Here is a 20,017-nt window from a genome sequence, read left to right as displayed (position 1 = left end):
TGGAACAGGCATCTGTTTCTGGGCATAATCTGGGAACATGGTAGCCACTGCTGGCCAGAAATGTGGCAAGCGTGTGCTAACCACAACCAGGAGAGGCAATTGTGGCCACAGGGCTTGAGTGTCTGCCCTGTCCTTGTTTAAATTACTGGTATAGATTCTTAGTAACTAGGGTCCTAAATCTTGCACAGGACTCTACTCTTGGTCAGAATGGGCTGACCTTCAATCAGACCTTATTGCTATGAGTTGGTTTGGATTTACACTCAGCGTAACAGAGAGGTGAACTGGTTTCATTAATGCAAAGTTATTCCTGCTTACCCCAGCCTGGAAGCTACTACCACTGAAGCCACAGCTAAACCCTGCTTTGATTTCAGTGGGAGTGAGACAACTGATGTATCGGAAGGGACGGTGTTAGCAGCTGAACAGCTGGATTTGTCCCTGATTGCGCAGAACTGATTTTTATACAATGTCTTACAAATTAACTTAGGCTTAAGGAATCCAGAATACAGATATATATTTCAAACCTCCCAGGTTTCTCCAAAGTTCACAGAGCACAGCAGGCATACCATAGATAACGGTACACAAACACGCAGGTGGAACCATCCCAACTGACTTTACAATGACAAGGCCAAATATGGACAGAGCCAAAGAGGACTAGGATTTACCCGATGACTGGGGCAGAATTACAATGTCTGTACTGTGCTTGTATAGATGGTAATTTCTTCTGTAAGTTCATCATGTCAAAACCATAGGGAGACCACTTGTTTCAATGAAAAAAATAAAGGCTTCTTGCCCTAAATAATTTGTCTATATTAGTAATCAGTTCTTATAGATCTTACATCTAACCTATTAACACAAAATCTTGAAAACAATCCTCTTCCATACACTACCAGTATAGATCCTGTACCTCTTTAGAAGCAGAGTTAGCAAAGCACAATTTTATTCTACCCATTTCATTTTACCTTGTGTGGCTTCATACTCTGTAGAGTCAGGGCAAAGATTATTCAAGTAATCTGTAGAAGATAATCAAACAAGCATAGACATCCATTAATCAGAACAGAGATCCACATAATTTGTAGTGTTATTAGCTAAAACATAAAATACGAATCATAGAATGGTTTCAATTGCAAGGGACCTTAAAGATCACCTAGCTCCAACCCCCCTGCAATGAGCAGGGACATCTTTTACTAGACCGGGTTGCTCAAAGACCTGTCCAACCTGGTCATGAACACCTGCAGGGATGGGGCATCCACAGCAATGTCCCATATCATTTTATTCCTAAATAATTAAGTGCATATAGCCTCTTTCCAAAGCAAAACTCATCTTTGTCTGCGTTCTGCTTTGAGAGTCAATGCAAGAGCATTGATACAATTGATACAGATTTGGACTCATCACATAACTTGTCAGGTATAAATGAATACACAGAGAGTGACAAAAATATTTCCTTGTTTCTTAGCCAAGAGAACTGCTGAGTAGCACAACTTTACAAATAATTGTTCTTTGAATGAATTATATTTTCCCATCTGTATGAATGGTGTTGGCTGTAATGATGGACTTTCTATATTTATAGTAAATGAATTACATGAATTTTATAGACACAGTAAGGAGACCCTGGTTCTGTACATGCAGAGTTCAATGATTACTACTGAACTTAATCACATTCTGAAAATAGGTTCTGTAAAATACACAGAATATCACTTACATTTACAGGAATTATATTTGCATTATATACAAACCTTTAAGTTTTATTTGGACTACTTGTCTTGGATCATCTGGGTGTTTATGCTTTCAATTACTGTAGTATATAAGTGCCACCATTTAAAAACCCTAATCCTGAAATACTTCATTCTTATCTTTCTGATGAATCCAGGCTCCTAAATTCTGCATCCAAGAACATAGGCCTCTGTGCTGAGAGTGGTGCTGTGCATGGATATCCATTCCCTTGAGTGTCCTACCCATATACATTCCTCTTTCCAGTGCTGTGCCATCCCTAGCGTCCTGAAATCTACCTGGCTTTTACATGCATTCAGGAAAGCATCTTCCTGTACTCAGTCAAGCGGGAAGGATTTGTGCAGTGTTATCTATCAGGCAATATTTAGCATTCCTTTTCACAGCTGCAAGCTCTGTCCTTGGCTATGGACATTTAACTGAGTGGGCAACTCCTTTTGGCTGTAGTGCAGTAATTGGCAACCGATATCCTCATAAAGTACCCTTCCTTATCTGGTAGAAACAGCCAGTTATAAACACACAAGTACACCTGCATATTTTAATTTTTTTAATGACGTCTAAAGAATCTGAAGGACTGCACTGTTTCAGACCCACACTGTCCTAGCAGGCAAAGAGGGGCTTGGTTTCTTGAGGTAAAGAACTGAAGCAGTAAACCTATTTTCTGGAATATCTTTATCCAGCAGACCTTATCTCACTACACACAAAAGCGTTCATTTTCCCCGTTAGTGCCAGTAGCTGGGACAAGGAGGAGCTCAGGTTGCTTCAAGCATAGATGGAATCCAATCACTGGAACTGCACTGAAACCCTTCCAGTTCTCTCACAAAATACCATGCTTCATGTTTGCAGTTTACATTGCGGACCACAGAAATGGGCAGAGAAAATGGAGCATTTCTGGCAGGGACATGCCAAGTCCTTTTTTCTTAGATGCAGCATTTGTGTGCATGCACTAAAAACACTGTGAGGATGATGTGAGACTACCAAGTACTGCAACCCGCAAGTCTGGAAAGTTGCCCTTACTGTAGACACGCCCAGAGAGGGAAGCAAGTCAGACAGAAAAAAAAGTCCTATTATTGGCATCCGGTGTTCATTTGTATTGCTCGTACTAAAAAAGCAAAACCAGCTGTGAATAATGAGTTGCATCCTTGATCAAAGTGTCTGGAGCAAGATGAAACTGCTGCTAATCTGTGCTGTGAATAAAAATTTCATATGGTCACTTTGTTCTGCTGCATTTACAGGAGTTCCTTCTAATATGCTGTGCCCTTCATCGGCTGTTGAGTATGGGCAGGGTTTATGGCTTCCTTTTTACTGTCCCACGCATAACTCATCTTGCATCCCTCTCCACCCACACATATACATACTCCCACAGCATTTCCCCATCTTTATGTCTATGGATCCCTGCTCTTTTGTGTTCTGATCTGACTAAATTACTTGACAACACTGAGACTCATTGTTACGTTTCACCATTTCCTTCCCTAACCAGTTCGTTAGTTACAACCCTAAACTTCACAATTCTTTCTAGGGGACACATCCTGCTCCAGAAAGTTTGCTCCCCTCACTGGCTCAGACTTGCTAGATTTGCTGTGGCTTACAGAGAATGTGCCACCCCAGGGAATACAACCCCCCTTGGAGAGACTCCAGGTGGGAGTGACATATATGGTCCTGAATGTAAAGGGAAGGCGTTACTGCAAATGTAAAATCTGTAAATGCACTGTTAATGTAGATTTGGATCTCTGACTCCTACTATGCAGAGAAATTGGACTGGGATTTTGACTTAAACTTACCACTAGTCTTAGGTGTACTGTACCTAGGGCTTAGGGTGCAATACTGGGTAACTGCTTTGTTGATGGAGTAGAAGGAGATGGTGCTTGCCACTGTCACACAGGATGCAGTGCGGAGTCCCCTTGCTGAGGATTACTGTCCCCTACTGTCTCTGATAATTGCCCTTGATACAAAAAAAATCAAGCCTGTTTGCTGGCAATGAGGTTTACCTCTGCCTCTCCTAATTCACAAAAGGAAAAAGCCAAGAAGGAATGGCTAAAAGCACCTGACTTTACACTTTTTTGTGACCTTTCAGCGTGGTTGTGCTGAAGAAGTGCCTGCTGCTTCCCAGGCTCCCTGGTATTTCCTGAATCCTGTACTAAGCATATTGGAGTTCGCAGGAAATCCCACACTGCTTCAGCGCTATTTTAGCTGAATAGCACAGTGGAGGCACAGAACATCATGGGAGGGTTTCCACTGAGTACCTTTGAGAGTGACTGACCTGTGAGCAGCACACGGTACTGGAAGACTCGCTGCACCACTTTCAAAAGCTGGTGTTTCACACTCTGAGGGCTGCCACCAGAACTCTGCTGTCCTCAATGGAAGGGAAAGGAAACACAAAGATGTGTGAGTTCAGCAGCAAACTGTTGTCCCCATGTGATGTGTACTAGGAAATTTTGCTACCAGTTGCATGCACAAATTCCACTGAATCATTCCCAGTTTACCAGGCTTGCTAGGGGGTATTGTCTTTATGACTACAAAGAAGTACTGTAAACAGTTTCTTTTGTATGGCATCATTCACAAATAGTTTGGACTCAGACGGTAAAGGGAGGAAAGCGAATACGATTAAGAAGGTAAAGGATGGATAAAGATTTTAGGGTGGCATGTGAAGACAGAGGTATCGTATCTCAGTGACGCTTGTCATTGTTGGTCCTTTTCTGGACTGAAAGATTATTCTGCCTGCAACTTTTTAGTATCTTATTTCAAGACATGGAATTGAGCAAAATACAGCAAAGGATCTCCATGTGATTGAGTTGGAACTGAATGTCCAGAGAATGTTTACAAGAAAATAAAGTGAGGTTGTGATCTGATTTAATACACAGACGGAAAAGAAGTAGCAACCATTCATTAGTGCAGCTAAAAAAACATGGGAGACTTACCTCAAACTCCTGAATTATGGTAGCCAGTTGGGAATATTTAAGGCAGGTTTCATCTAGCAAAGCCAAATTCCTATCAAACTGCATAATGTATGCTGTGTGGTGATTCAGCCTTGATTTTCTGGAGAGAAAAACATCAGCAACCTTCTGGTGTTCCTCCCTAAAGCCACAGAAAGAAAAGAAGCAGCAAATAAATAAATAAGAAAGAAGAGGAGCCATACTTCTTTCTCATTGTATTAGACCCACAGTGGCTAAGGACATTGTGCAGCTAAAGCCTAGGTTAAATCACAGAATCATAGAATTGCCTAGATTTGAAGGGACATTTCAGATCATCGAGTCCAACCACCAATGGCAGGAACGAGGGAGTGCTTCGCTGACATGCTGGACAACAAAATGGGCTGCTGTAGAACGGGCTCCATGAGGGGCTGATCCTTCGGCTGTGCCTTTGCCATGGCAGCACTGTGTGTCCCTAGTGGGGAGAACGTCTCCTTTCTGGACACAGCTTCTGCTTCTCTAAACAGACTTTCCAGCTGCTGCAGTGCTTTTAGCACTGGTTGTGGGGGATAATATAACCTCTTCAGTTGTGACATCATATCTTCAGCTCTCCTTCATTGCCCCCTTCTTCGCAGTGCCCCACCATCATCTGTCACAGCACCCAGTAGCACAATATTGAAATATTTACGAAGCATGAACACGGAGAGAACAGGACAAAATTTGAGATCACATAAGAGTAATCATAGTTGAGAGAGCAATATAAGTTCCTGGGCGTGTTAGAGCAACACAGTGTCTGGGTGAACGCAGACACAGGGAAGGACTTACTGGAAGGTTCAGGGGTGGCGGTGACCTGGGAACCTGTACGAGTGCAGCGCTGTGCCATGTGTCATTCTGTTCTGTTGGCAGCGTTTGCAGTGCAGCCATCTTTTTTCCCCAGTGCCACAGAGTAGTTCTGCACAGAATCTTAGGGTACTTCCAGTTGTCTCCCTTTTGTCTTAGGGAAAAGGCAGCATGCTGCTAGAGTAGGGCTGTGATGCTGTGACTTCTTTAGGACACAACAAGTCATTTTAGATCCCAGCTGGAAACACCACTTCTGTTTGTGTGTATGAGTGTATAAATCATAAATCAATGATGAAATTTTTTAAGTCTTTCTGCCATTTGTAACAGTCCCTTCGTGGACATGAACCAATTTACAGTTACCTTTAGCCTTTTCTTTTCTTGTGTGCTTTGACTTGAAAGTGCAGAGCTGACAAGGAGAGCTGTGCCATGCATTTAGGATTGTTACTGAAAAGTTCTCCTGATCTAATTGACTTCCTTAACTGTTCAGTGGCAGTGCTGCGACAGGATCGGCCACTCTCAGTGAGCACTGCCTCCTGGAGTCCAGCAGGGTGGAGGTGTGGGGCTGCATGGTCCATCATAAGCTGCCAGTGCCATACTAGTTCAGTCTAGGCAGGGGCTGCGCTGGCTGCTGTAAGCTTAGTCAGCTTGGGTCTGCAGGGGTAATTGCTCTTAGACATTCTTGTTCCAGCAGTTTGATAGATTAGGGCCTGGCAGCCTGGCTTGAGTCAGAGGTCTCCTTAACTGAATGAATTTTGGAGCTTTGTCTGTCCTAGGCATGGTCTTATTCTCTCATGGAAAGACTTCGCCCTGTGAGGATGTTTGGCTTAGGTGGAGTCCCTCAGCAGGCTGACAGTGTCTGTTTGGCTTGGAAGCCGAGCCTGTGGAAAGCCCTGCCTTGGTGCTGGGAGCGATGGGGTTTGCTTATCTGAAAGCTACGCGTTTGCTAGGTAGATTTCTGTAAGCAGATGAGATTCTTTAGGATCAGTTCTGATGTCTGCTGTTCCTGCCTCCCATGGCACGAGTCTGCAACCTTCAGGCCATCAGTGCGAAGCCAGTTGGTGATGACTGTGAACTGGCATCAGAGGACAATGCATCTGAAGCAGGCTGTCCTCACACTGACTGATGGGGCCATTTGGGAGTCATGGGCTACGCAATGTGCAAATGTTTCAGTGCTGGTTTCTTACCCTGACAGCCTCTACATTTACTTCCTGCCTGCCTGTATGCAAAATCTGGCAAAGTAGTTCAGGTTCTATTTCTTTCATCTCAGCTGGAATCCCAGCCTCCCTGCTAGTGGGATCAAGGGAACACTGACAAGTTCACCCACCTGCTGTGGAGAGTATGTTAAGGCCATCAAACCACGCCATTCTATACTTACCATGTAAGGACTCTTTCTTCCAGTTCTCTCAGGATGTCTTGGTGTAATTCATAAAGTTCAGGGAGTTCACTTAAACCCTGCTTGAGTTTAACTTCTTCCTGTTCATTTTCGTCTTCTTCTCCAAGCACTTTCAGGACGCCTTCATAGAAATCCTGTGAACAACAATACAGAAATTAGGTAAACAGACTTAAAGCCTCTCTTCTGAAATTATCATTACATTTTCTTGACTCCTGAACTATGCTTTCTAAGAATTGTAAGATATACCATCAATAGTGATAGAGTGTGCTCAGTATAGCAAGGAGATCATAGCATATGTTTTCTTCCATCCATTAGTTCACACACATTTTCAGCTGAATTCCACAATGCTGTCAGCTCAAAATCGAACATTTCACCTGACCAAGCCATCAGACCCTTATGCATACAGTAAGTTTGATATCTTTTTACTCACCTTGCATTTTTTCCTGCTTTTCTGGGCGTAGTTGGTCTTATGTTTATAGTGTTTCTTAACCAGAAACATAATTTTTAAAAATGAAGGATGAGATTCTCCTGTCACTTCACTCAGTCCAACAGCTTGACATGAAAAACCTCAACACCTACATGTCTTGTGCTAAAATTTGCAACGCTCGTCTCCAAATCTGAACTCAGAATTTAAGCTTTGGAACAAATCATTTTCCCTATGAAACCTAACCGAGGCCTTTTTTCCTCATCTTAGAAACGGTTTTGATCCTGAAGTGGTTCAAAAATTATGTGGGCAATATAGAGTAATTTCCTGTATATTAAAATGTAGCCAGCTCTGGTACGTAATAGGGCACCTGTTTAAGAGTGCCTAGCAAAATGTTTCCCCAGCTTTGACTTGGAAGTGAAGAATAAGGCCTCCACCTGCAACTGCAGTGATAATTTGTATTAGAACCCTGGGCATTAGAAAATCATCCCAACAGCAGCCAGCAAATATTTTGTGTGCAAAACATTGCTTAAAGTCTCCTTCATCCAGAGCTCTGGATGCTGAAATGTTTTCAGGTCAAAACCTGATTCCTACAGAATCCATCTTCTCTGCTTCAGATTTGTAAAGGAGCCTTTGCTGGCACCTGGATACTCTCGAGAGACTTTGGCCCCTGTGGTGCCCTGGCCCTTTCTAGGTCCCTGCCACCCACTGCTGTTTCCCCTGCCTGCTGCTGCCAGACACATCTCCTCTTCACAGGCAGGGACTAGAGGTGCTGAGGCATTTGAGGCTGCCTGGGCTTTGTGCAGGTCTGAATGCAAACTGTAGCAAGGGGTTGCAAGGCAATGCACAACACAAGAAGGCAGGAAAGCTGATGCTGTGCAGAGGTACAACTAACGCTTTGCTGCTGAGTGGCCTGAGGCAGGTTCCTGACCCAGGAGTTCTGTCTGCCTTTGCCAGGAGCTGGGGCATTGAAACTAGATGGTTTATCTTCATAGCAGTATCTGGTGTTCAAAAGCAGCAGCCTTCATTCAATAAAATTAAAGGGCTGCTATTTCAGCACCTGCTTCTTCAGTATTGCTAAAAGTACAAGTAATTGAAAAGCGTTAGTACAGTATTCAGTGTTTGCCTGAGTATGGTCCTGCAGAACTGCTACAGGTTTAATTCTTCTCTGTATTCCCTGTAACAAGATGATTCTGTGTGTTCCTCCACCAGAGTCAGGTTGGGCTCTTACTGTTGAATTTCCCATTTCTGCTAGTCAGGTCTTGAGGGGCAAAGTATCTGAACCTCAGTTTCTCTATGAAAATAAGTGAAAAATTAGAAACCTAAGTGCATCCTTGTTTGTGATGACAGCAGAAACTGGGCATTCATATACAATTGCTTAGAAACTAATTCTGGTGAGTGCCTTTTCCAGTCTTTTTCTGCATCCCAATAAGCCATGAAGTGCATGGAGTTTTTATTGCAGAAGATGAGGAAAAAAGGGGTGGTAGTGAAAAACAGAGTAAATAATCAAAACAACATCTGAGTAGCGAAGCCACATTAACTGTGAGGTTTGAAAGCTGTCGATGACTTGTTTTGGTGCAGCAGCTGCAGACTAGGAGATTGCAAAGCTTCCTTCCTTTAAAAATACTATCTTTCCTTATCTGACCTTCCTTTCTTTTTTTTTGTGTTTGAAGGTAAGGCTGAGGGATTGCAGCATTCTCTCTTATTGCTAGCCAGCCTACACGTGCTGGTTTTTTCCAGGAAGTACCTCAAATCGGTTATTGTTTTTAAATTCAGCATTAAAATCACTTGAATGGAGGCTTTGTAGCTGAATATACTTAGATTCACTGACTTTGAAGCCAGGAGGGACCATATTGAGATGATATGATCTAGTGTGGTCTGGTCAGTAGTCCAGACCACAATATTTGCTAGAATATAGCATTATTAGGAAAACAAACAACTTTAAGACAGAATCTACCACTTTATGGATATGCTAACACTGCATCCTGAGAAAAAAAACAAAAAACAAAACAAATCCCAAAAGAGACTTTTGGTGATCTCACAAAGGGTCAGGTAGCTCATAACCACATGCAAAGACCAAGCATCTAGTCACAGCAGAGCTGGTGTTGAAGCCCTGGTTGCATCCTGTCAGACTAAGGCCATCAAACCAGGAGCTGGTCTTCCAGCAGGTTTGCACTGAGCTCTGCTTCAGCCCAAGATCTAGTGTGAAGGAAAGCTTTAGTGTCTGACCAGTCTGGCCACATCCATGCTGTGAATGTATTTTTTCACATGCTACTCTGCAAACAGTGAGTTATTATTAAAATCAGTGTTTTTTCAAAGATATATTAAAAACATTCTCTGTCTGCCCATAGAAGCCAATTCATCAGAAAAAAAATGCAGCTGTTTTAACAATTGCTGAGAAGGTGATTCTGCTGGATGAGTTAATAGAAATGGCAGTGAGATTTTTCCACTCAGAGACCATTTCCTGGCCTCCTACCCCACTGCATGTGATGTGGCCAAATGTGCGGCGAAAGGAAGCAGGGGCTTGATAAAAAGAAATCTCTAAGGTCGCACAGCTCATTGAAAGGTGCCAAGCTGCTTCTATCCAGCCCTGAACCAGGATGTGATAGGTTGAGTATCTTCCTCTGTCAGGATCTAGCGATCATGAAACCTATTGCCAAAATGTCGAATTTTATTCCCAGAACTTTTAGGCACAATCTTATGAACTTCCCTGGGCTGTACTGGGATTTACCACAGCATTTCTCATGACTCTGGCTTCTGTCTAGTTAAGTTTTATAAGTACGTGGAGTAATTAAGTAATGGAGTAATTAAGTACACAGAGTAATTAAGGAGGAGTCTGAAAGAAATGATTTCCGTGAAACCTGCTAATGGCCAGGTATGAACAACTCAACAGTGTATGTTTCGCTGGGGATCCATATTTTACATTAAGTAGTCCACTTTAATCAAGGTAGCGGTATCGATTTCAGCATGCTGGGGATCTGGCTGGTATGACTGTGGTTCTGCTGAAAGGTTCTATAAGGAGCAGGAGAGCCTCTGGGCACAGAGCTTCAAAATTCCTCTCTCCTCACCAGCAGGAACTGACTGCAGGCAAGAGCAGTTTTTAGTCTCCTCAGATTCATTCTCGGCTTTTCTCTTGTAAACACTGTCAACTGCAATATACACACTGGCTCACTATGAACTGGGATGACTGGAATATCTAATAAATACTAGCCAGAACGAAAGTCGCACGCACACTGGTTTTTTTGCACTATGACAGATGAAGCATTTGTCTTCTGAAAAGCCACTGGAACTAGATTAAAAAAAAGAACACGATGACAATTTTCTTTTTGACTAACTATATCCTGGATAAAACAAGATAATAAAAAATTCTGAAAGAGTATTATTGTATTTCCTAATTATCTGGGTCTGATTTCCACAACGTGTCCTGCCACAGTACCACAAATAATCCCAATGTTGTGCTATTCCAGCTCCCGTTTTTTCTGGTGTGTGAGTGAGCCTATCTAACTACATATTTCAGCCAGTGTACACTCCAGAGGCTTTCCAACCAACTAAGCCAATCAATCCATCTTCTGGATGCTTTTCCTAACTCAAAGGAATCTGCAACCTTTCAAAGTCCTCAGTCATCATAATTAATCCAGACTGGGGAAAGGGAAAGAATCCAAAGGGTTCTTTCAGCTTATTGTGCCTGGGGAAGTGAATAGCTGTAGAAGTTCACTACTGATGTGCTTAAGTAACCTATTATGTTATAGAAATGTCATCTTTTCCAAATTAACATTGAACAGCTCTGTATCTGTCCACTTTCCACCACAGCTGAGCAACAAGATTAACACTCTTTTCCCACAGCATCTCAGTGGATTTAATTAGTCATTAATTGCCTGGCCCTTTGATTATAATGAATTCTCAGACAAATTATTTAATTCCAGTTGCCTGGATAGCCAGCTTCCTAATGATTAATAAAAAAACCTGCAGCATAACAGTAATCACTATAAACATCCATGAAAAAAAAATTCTGTCACTATTGAAAATGCTGATTGCCTGGGAAGCCATTAATCAAATGCAAAGTGCTTTTGCAGTCTCACTAACTCTAATCAATCATGGCACCTGGAGGTCTCCAAGTCTGTCACCCAAGCTCCATGACTGAGCACAGAAGGTACCAAACCCCGAGTCCATATAATTCCCTGCTGTCAAAACTTTCTTAGAACAGAAGCATGAAGTGAAGCCGTTCAGTTCAAGGCTCTGGCATGAGAGCTCAGCCTCATCCAGGGCTGCAGGAGCCTACGGATCTCACTCCTGTCTTATGCCTGTACCTGCCCCAGTGTTTGTGTGTGCATGTGAAAGCCTAACCCAAGCTTGCTAGGTGAGAGAAGATTAGCAGCTTGGCAACTATGCTATAAAAACACATTTTTTAAACATAAAACTTTTCATTACATTTTGGACACCCATAAACAAGCCCTTTGCAGCCATCCAATGGCCAAATCCCTAACATCACTGAAATAAACTCTATAAATAATTAAGTGAAACAAAGAGGATCTAAAACCAGAGCCACAAAGGTTGCTTGGAGTTTTTTCTCTTATTTCATTTGTGTACATCACTAACACACACTTGGGTTCTCTGCTGGAAATGGCAACTGTAATCTGGAGCCTATTATAAGGGCATGAGACAAGGAGAAACGTGGGGTTAGTTTCAACAAGATCTTATGGGTTATGTGGAGCACTGTCTAACTGTCACATGCTTGGCTCTTGGAGCAGAATCTGATACCCTCTGTGAGGTGATGAGGCTCACTGTAGGGTGCTGGGATATGAGATGCTTTAGAGATGCTGGCAGTGCCTGCCAATGCCAAGAGGGAACAGTGACTACAGGAGAGTTTGAGGAAAAAAAAAGATTTAGGTACCTGGATCAGGGCTACAGAAAGGTAGCCCAATTTGACCCTTTGTGAGTGGGCCATGGAGGACAACAGGCAATCTTACTGCAACCCAAACTTCATACAACAGCAGTCTACACTGATTGCATAAAATGGTGCAGGCTTTTACAACGACTTCCACTTCTAAAATTAAGGTGGATTCAACAGATCCTGCATATTGCAGGATCCAATGCTCTTTTGGACATCTAGGCATGATGTCTGAGGGGAGGGTGAAGAGTTCAAAGGGGGAGAAGAGAGTCTCCATATTAAAGCTGAATGCAGGCATGAGATGCCGTACAGTATGCCCTGAGCCAAGTCTGACTCCTGGGTGGTTCTTGGAGGTATCTTGATGACAGCCAGCAGCCTCTCTCCTAATGATGAAAGTGAAAGTGGACCCCTGAATTAAAAAGTGGCACATCTCCTGTAGCAGAGTGGGTGACCCTTGATCTGCACTGAGCAGTGATCTTCCCAAATTTCTCATTACTGAGCTCAGCAAAAACAATGCCAGATGAACAGCAGAAAATACTACCGCGGCAGACACAATTAGTCTTTTATCCTGCCATTGCAGGGTACAATCTAGGTCAGGAGCCCTGACCTCAACACACACTCACAGGCAGTCAAACACACACATTCATCCAAAACACTGAAAATGAGTTTCAGAACTGGCAAGCTGTGGAGTATGCATTGCGAATACTGTATTGATGGGGCTTGTTACCAGGGAATTGTCCTGACGTCAAATGTGCTAGTGTGACTTCCCTCTCATTTTAAGAGATATACAGATTATCTGAAAGCTATTTTGGCTCAACATTCCCTTTGCAGAAGCTCCCCGGCTGATACATAGCCATTTTCCCACTGCCAATGAAGACAACAATGAATAGATAAATGAGAAAAAAAACAGCCTACTGTAAGTGAGGGCAGGCTATTCTTTTGTGACAGTGCATCTTTAGGCTTTTATAAGAGCTTCAGAGGGTCTAATAGCCAGCTAGCTCTTCATTTAGCCAGCACGTTCCATTCACTAAAGCATTTAATTAGGAAAGTAATGACTTGATTGGTCCAGCAGAACTTTGAACATCATCCAAGAAATTCACAGTAGTAAAAAAGGCTCAGCCAATCATTCACTGGAAGTGTAAATAATTAGAAAGATGGAGTTCTGTTTTGTCTAACATGTAATAGTGGCTCCTGAAACAGCTGTTTATTTTTTGTTCCTGAGAACGTGCTGCCCATAAGAATTCTGAAAGTGGGATTTAACCAGTGAGCCACGCTTCACGATAAACTGCATTGAGGTACCTTTGAGTTAGTGACTTGAGCACTAAGATGATTTTGTTGTTTTTTATTTCCTAAGATTTATTTTGCAGTCATAAGCCTTTGGATGGCCAGTGCAGGGTTGGATCCCAAACTGCTCCAAAGGCTGGAGAACCATCATGTTATATCATATCATATTCATATCCATATCCATACCTTCAAATGCTGAGGAAGCATAAATCTGGGTCTTGCTGTTTCTAAGAATTGTGGCCCATTGTTTTGAGCAAAATGCAAACCAGGAAACAGGATCAACTTTCTTTGAACAGGGAGGTGTTTGGGCTGGTGTTTTTTTGAGCGCAGAGCTGTCCTTTTAGGTACCTTAATTCAGTAAATGCCTCAGAGGGAATTAATAATTACTTCAAAGGGTTTTATGCACAAAAAAAGGCGATTTTATATACAAAAGCCAAAGACAAAATAACCGTGAACATGGTACACTATCAAGCAAATGCTCGATCCCATACAGGCTGGGATCCTGAGGCAGTCTGAGTCACACCAAGTCTGATTTCTGTACATTTAGTAAAGTCATTTGAAATTAACTGGCTGAAGGAGAGCAAATAAACCAGAATCTTGGTCCTTGAAGGTCATGTGCAAAACATTAGGGAAAGCAACATGCAGCATTTTTGTTCAGGAGCAAGCACTAAGAAAAAGATGACAAGTGCAGCCTGCATTACTGGGGAAGCAAAATGGGAGAAAAGAATGACAAAGTTAGAGGATTAAATGATCCTGAAGGAAATGCAAAGACTAAACAACTTTGGAAAACTAAATTGTGAGTACCAAGAGATCAGGAACTTGGACTGCAAGGCCCTGCGAGTCCCACCTGCTCAGTCCAGAATGAGTTCCTAACTCCCTGCTCCAGAGAATTGCATTACCTTTGAGTAGGGCAAATAACAGCTAACCCTTTAGATTATTATCACTACTACCACACCAGCTGATACCGAGTTTGTGAGCTAACACAATGTTTCCACTCTTTCAGTTCAATAGCAGAGTGGGTGTATGGAAATGTCATCGTTTTGGCAATCAATCAATTTATGAAAGTCTCCGCTGAAAGGCCAAACAGATTCTGTTATGCTGAATGAATAGCAGCTCCAGCCAAGCCTGGAAATGAGATGGGAAACTGCTCCTGCTGCAGGCTTAAGAAAAGCCTTTTTTTCCTTTTTGAAAGTGGCTAGGGTGTGGTTTAGTTTCTTGCCTTTCTTACCAACATGTGGTTTTACATAAGAAAATGAGACTTGAGACTTGAAGATGAGCATTTAGAACTGTTTTTCATGAGAAAGTCGGTGATGGCGAACAGAGAGAAATGTTTGCCTGAGCTGAGATGTGCTGTCGAGGAAGCCTTTGGTCCTGTCTGGCCAGGAATGGGGTGTTGTACCTTGAGGGCAGTTCGGTGACTCTGTGGTCACTGGTGGTTGCTTGTGACATCTGCCAGTGGGACCTGTGTCAACAGCGAGTGCACAGCATAGCACAATTTTTTACTGATCATAGAACCACAGAATCATAGAATCATAGGGTTGGAAGGGACCTCTGGAGACCATCTAGTCCAACCCCCTGCCAGAGCAGGGTCACCCAGAGCAGGTTGCACAGGAATGCGTCCAGGCGGGTTTTGAATGTCTCCACAGACGGAGACTCCACCACCTCTCTGGGCAGCCTGTGCCAGTGCTCTGCCACCCTCAAAGTAAAGAAGTTCCTCCTCATGTTTAGGTGGAACTTCCTATGCTCAAGTTTGTGCCCGTTACCCCTTGTCCTGTCACTGGGCACCACTGAAAAGAGCCTGGCCCCATCCGGACACCCACCCTTTAAGTATTTGTAAGTGTTGATAAGATCCCCCCTTAGCCATCTTTTCTCCAGACTGAAGAGACCCAAGTCCCTCAGCGTTTCCTCATAAGAGAGGTGTTCCACTCCCCTAACCATCTTGGTAGCTCTCTGCTGCACCCTCTCCAGCAGTTCCCTGTCCTTCTTGAACCAGGGAGCCCAGAACTGGACACAGTACTCCAGATGCAGCCTCACCAAGGCAGAGTAGAGGGGGAGGATGACCTCCCTCGACCTGCTGGCCACACTCTTCTGGATGCAGCCCAGAATGCCATTGGCCTTCTTGGCCACAAGGGCACATTGCTGGCTCATGGTCATCCTGTTGTCCACCAGGACTCCCGGGTCTCTTTCCACCAAGCTGCTCTCCAGCAGGTCAGCCCCCAACCTGTACTGGTGCAGGGGGTTATTCCTCCCCAGGTGCAGCACCCTACACTTGTCCTTGTTGAATTTCATAAGGTTCCTCTTTGCCCAACCCTCCAGCCTGTCCAGGTCTCTCTGTATGGCGGCACAGCCTTCCAGTGTGTCAGCCACCCCACCCAGCTTTGTGTCATCAGCAAACTTGCTGAGGGTGCACTCTATCCCCTCGTCCAGGTCATTGATGAGTATATTGAAGAGGACTGGACCCAGTACTGACCCCTGGGGAACACCACTTGTCACCGACCTCCAACTAGACTCTGTGCCCCTAATCACTACCCTCTGAGCTCTGTCTTTCAACCAGTTATCTATACACCTTACTGTCCATTCATCAAGCCCACTCATCCTAAGCTTCCCTGTGAGGATGCTGTGGGAGACCGTGTCGAACGCCTTGCTTAAGGCAAGTCACTTGATGTGACTATTCCTAAGGCTATTCTAATATAGAATCATAGAATGTGTTGGGTTGGAAGGGACCTTTAAAGGTCATCTAGTCCAACCCCCCTGCAGTAAGCAGGGACATCTTCAACTAGTCAGGTTGCTCAGAGCCTCATCAAGCCTGGCCTTGAATGTCTCCAGGGATGGGGCCTCCATCACCTCTCTGGGCAACCTGTTCCAGTGTCTCACCACCCTCATTGTAAAGAACTTCTTCCTAATGTCTAATCTAAACCTACCCTGCTCTAGCTTAAAGCCATTACCCCTCGTCCTATCGCTACATGCCCTTGCAAACAGGAGTAATTAGTTCATTCTAACTTTTTGCACTATGACAGCATTGAAAAGCCTCAGTTATGCAATAACACCCCTGTAGTCTGATGGACTTACATGTTGTAAAATTGGTAATGTCTTCTCTAAATTTCCAGAATACACACTGGGCAACAGGTGAATATAAAGATCCAACAGTAGCTGGGATGGGAAAGGCAGCAGTGCTGGGACTGTGGCTTTCTATATTGAACATGATTGCAACAGAGAAACCTGCAGATTATTTCTGAATGCCACTGCAGTAGGTAGCTATCATGCAGACATCAGCCTATAGCAGTAATGACAGGGTATGGTAGGGCTATAGGCACCCGATGAAACACAAAAATGAACCCTCTGATCCTGTTCCCATAAAGATTTTTGATCTCTTCTAAATTAAGGAGTGCCTGAACTAGCAGCTGTGTGAAAACAGACTGTCTGTTCCTCTCTTCTCCCTCAGTCTAACCCAGGTGCCATTCATACATCCTCACTACTTAGAAAGCCTACTTATAGAAACAATTCTTATTTGAGAAACTTGCTTGTTGACTCTGCTGGAAAAAGCCTCCAGTAGCCCCTATAGGAATGTATGCATTTGGTGACAGGGCAAAAAGGATACTTTTCCACTGCAGAAAAAAATACTTCATTAAAATTGTGCACCCAAAATTTCATCCTAAAATTGATGCGGATCTTTCTGAACTTTCTAACTTGACACCATGGGAACTGATCAGGGAAAGCAAAGAGCGCATGGTTACAGTGATTCTGACATTTCACAACCTGTAAGTGGCTTAACTTTGCAAACCAATGCATTCATTCAAGGGTTTACTTTAGGCCCATCTGGACCATCTCTTATTTTAGTTGGAAAATTTTAATTCCTCTTTTGTTGCTCTAACTTTCATAATTAAGGAAATAATGAGCATATGCAAAACACTCATAAGAACCCGCTACTGCAGTGGGATGGGAAAGCAGGGAAATAAAATCCCAGCAAAATAGGATTCAGTGGAATATTTCATTACAGGACTGAAACATATTTGAAAAACAGACAAGTGCTTCCAATTAAAATTGATGATTGACAGAAACAGAAGAATTTGCCCAGTCATAGGAATGCTATTACGGGCATCTTTTCCCTGATAAATTAACCTGCTGAACCAAACCTAATGATTAAGTATGGTTAAAATAAACCCAGTTTCTCTCATGCCTTAAAACCTTAATTCCAGGACTGGCAGACCAAGCTCCAGGTAATGTTACTTATTTTCTGTAATAAACATTTCTGCTTAGAAAGTGTCTGAGTTCCCCAGTGGGAGAGTAGGGAGTAGTTACATCCTTGAGTCAAGCCAGGAAAACTCTCTTTTTTCATTTCCTAATATCTTTGAGCCAACTCTGGAGCACTGCAGCAGATAAAATTAGCAGTCAAGCTAGCTAACCTTTGAACTGTAATTTTATGAAGATTCTTTTCATTAGGGATTACCAACAGTTTGGAGTCCATCCAGCTGGAGGGGAGCAACATGCACTTGCATCCCTAAGTGTTTCTAAACTAAAAAATTTTAGCAAAGATATAAACCAGATTCCCTGTCCCACGTTAAAGTTGACAACTTGGAAAAGAGATCAAAAATGACATTTCCTGTTCCCTCCAAATGATTTCCATAGGCAGAAAAAACAGGATTGTTGTGAAAATGCATAAATTGTTTACACACAGAGCCTCAGAGCCAAGTTCACCACACAGAGATTTACCAGAGGAAGGAGAAAAGGGCAAAGCAAGACCTGAAGGGACTGGGAAAGTCCTGAAGCATCCCTTTGCTGGCCCAGCAACAGCATACGCGAGGCTGACGGTAACACGATGCTATAGGAGCCATGAAGGTGTGCAGCCATTCATGCTATGGCTAAAGGCACTGAAGCATCTTGCAAGATTTGGGTCTATATATTGAAGATTTTCCAGGCCACATTAGAGAGCCACTTTTATCTCCTAGAGGTATACGGAAATCACCAGGATATAATGCAAAGGAGAGGTCTCTCCTAGACACCTCCACTAAATACAGTGCACTGTACACACACTCTAGTTCAGCCCTACATTTGCATGCTGTCCATAATGTAACAAAGTACAAATGTACTTGGAAATGGAAAATTAAATAAATTAAGAATGTTTTACTTAGATGCATCTAATGAAGATGCAGAGTGGTTAATACTCTCTGTGCATGGTAATTTTCTGTGTGTATATTTCACTTCTATTTTGATTTTGAAGGTGGCAGAGAGTTTTTCTTTTTTTTCTTGATAATGCTTTTGGAAATCTCAATTTCAGTAAGGAGTTCTGTGGGTATTCTTAATGATCAGAAGCCCCATGGTCCATAGGTGAAAAAACCACCTCGGCTTCCTCAACAGACAATGGATCACTACAACTGTGTCTCAGTAGTGTCAAATAATGTGTTTGGCTGTGCAGAAATCTGAGGAAAGCCAGGATCGATGAGGCAAATGGCTAGGCAGGTTATCACCCATTTATCAAAATACTGTTAGACTCCAGCTAAGCAGCTCAGTCCCTTAAAGCGTTTGGTTCCCAGCTGACCAGCTTGGCAGTTTCTGATTTGTTGAAATGCCATCGTCTGCAAGGTGTTTGTCACATGTAAGGCTGCTCTCCTGCCTCCGCTGCCCAAGCCTGAGAAGGCCCTTAAGCTTTGGTAGCTTGCTTGAGAGGCACAATGAGCAGGCAGCGATACAATACTATCTCACTACTTCTCTCTCCATCAGAGTTCCTGTTCACTGCTAGGGTTTGGGATGGCCTCCAAGGACAACCTGGGGCTACTTTTTGCCTTCTCGGGGAATTTCTTTCCAAGCAGCAGTGGGCATGCTTTGTATGGTGGCTATTATTCACTACTGCCTTGCAACTAACAGCCAAGAAACATGTTGAGAGTGAGGCCACCTAAGCTGCAGACCAGTGTCCAGGGAAGCAGTGGCAGCTCTGCTGAAGGGACACAAGGTCTTCTGGGACAAAGCCACCGCTGGGTTTATACCATGCAAGAGCTCTGTGATTCTTTGTGTGTGTTCCCTCATGAGTTTCTGACACCAGAGTCTGTATTTTGCCCATGGCGACTACCTGTGTCACAGTGTGGATATCCAGGTCACGCTGGATATTATTGATATTGTGTTATCAGAAAAAAGGAAACTTAAAAGAAAGCAGAGTGAATCGATTCAAACCAAATCCCCATGCTTCACAGCTCTGCTCCTATCTGTCTCTCTCTGAAGAGAGAGGCTTCACCCCGGTTTATCACCGTCTCCTTCTCTGCCCTAGGCTTATTCCACATCTTACACCAGTCTCACAGCCCCAGCAAGCATTGCTAGCCAACACTTTCCCTTGTGAATGACGAATGCTAGATTTGAGGATCGGTAGCAAGAGCAGACTAGTGGCAGACATATTCCTTTGCAATGGTTCACAGTAAGCCATTCCTCCTCAAATTCACCTCAGTCCCTTCAATGCTTTTATGTCTTCTAAATTGCAGCTAAGTAAAAGTGATTAAAATGATTTACTTACCATACGTAACAGCTGGAGCATCTCCACGTATCTGGTGAAAAACATAAACTTCTAT

General features: G+C 43.2%; 1 protein-coding gene across 3 annotated transcripts in view; it reads right to left on the bottom strand.

Annotated features, from left to right (window-relative positions):
- FGD5 (FYVE, RhoGEF and PH domain containing 5) overlaps window positions 1-20,017 on the bottom strand; it is a 103,853-nt gene that overhangs the window by 33,075 nt on the left and 50,761 nt on the right. For 2 of the 3 annotated variants that reach the window (XM_063347883.1, XM_063347881.1), the window contains exons 5-9: window positions 19,963-19,993; window positions 6,850-7,001; window positions 4,644-4,800; window positions 3,986-4,073; window positions 960-1,010 (exon numbers count right to left, since the gene is read on the bottom strand). In XM_063347883.1, the coding sequence (XP_063203953.1) occupies window positions 960-1,010; window positions 3,986-4,073; window positions 4,644-4,800; window positions 6,850-7,001; window positions 19,963-19,993 (479 nt within the window). The remainder of the gene's footprint in view (window positions 1-959; window positions 1,011-3,985; window positions 4,074-4,643; window positions 4,801-6,849; window positions 7,002-19,962; window positions 19,994-20,017) is intronic. The other variant, XM_063347882.1, reaches the window with a different exon arrangement.

Source organism: Chroicocephalus ridibundus, chromosome 10 (assembly GCF_963924245.1).
Source record: "Chroicocephalus ridibundus chromosome 10, bChrRid1.1, whole genome shotgun sequence".
NCBI lineage: Eukaryota > Metazoa > Chordata > Aves > Charadriiformes > Laridae > Chroicocephalus > Chroicocephalus ridibundus.
This window is presented reverse-complemented; position numbering and strand designations above follow the sequence as displayed.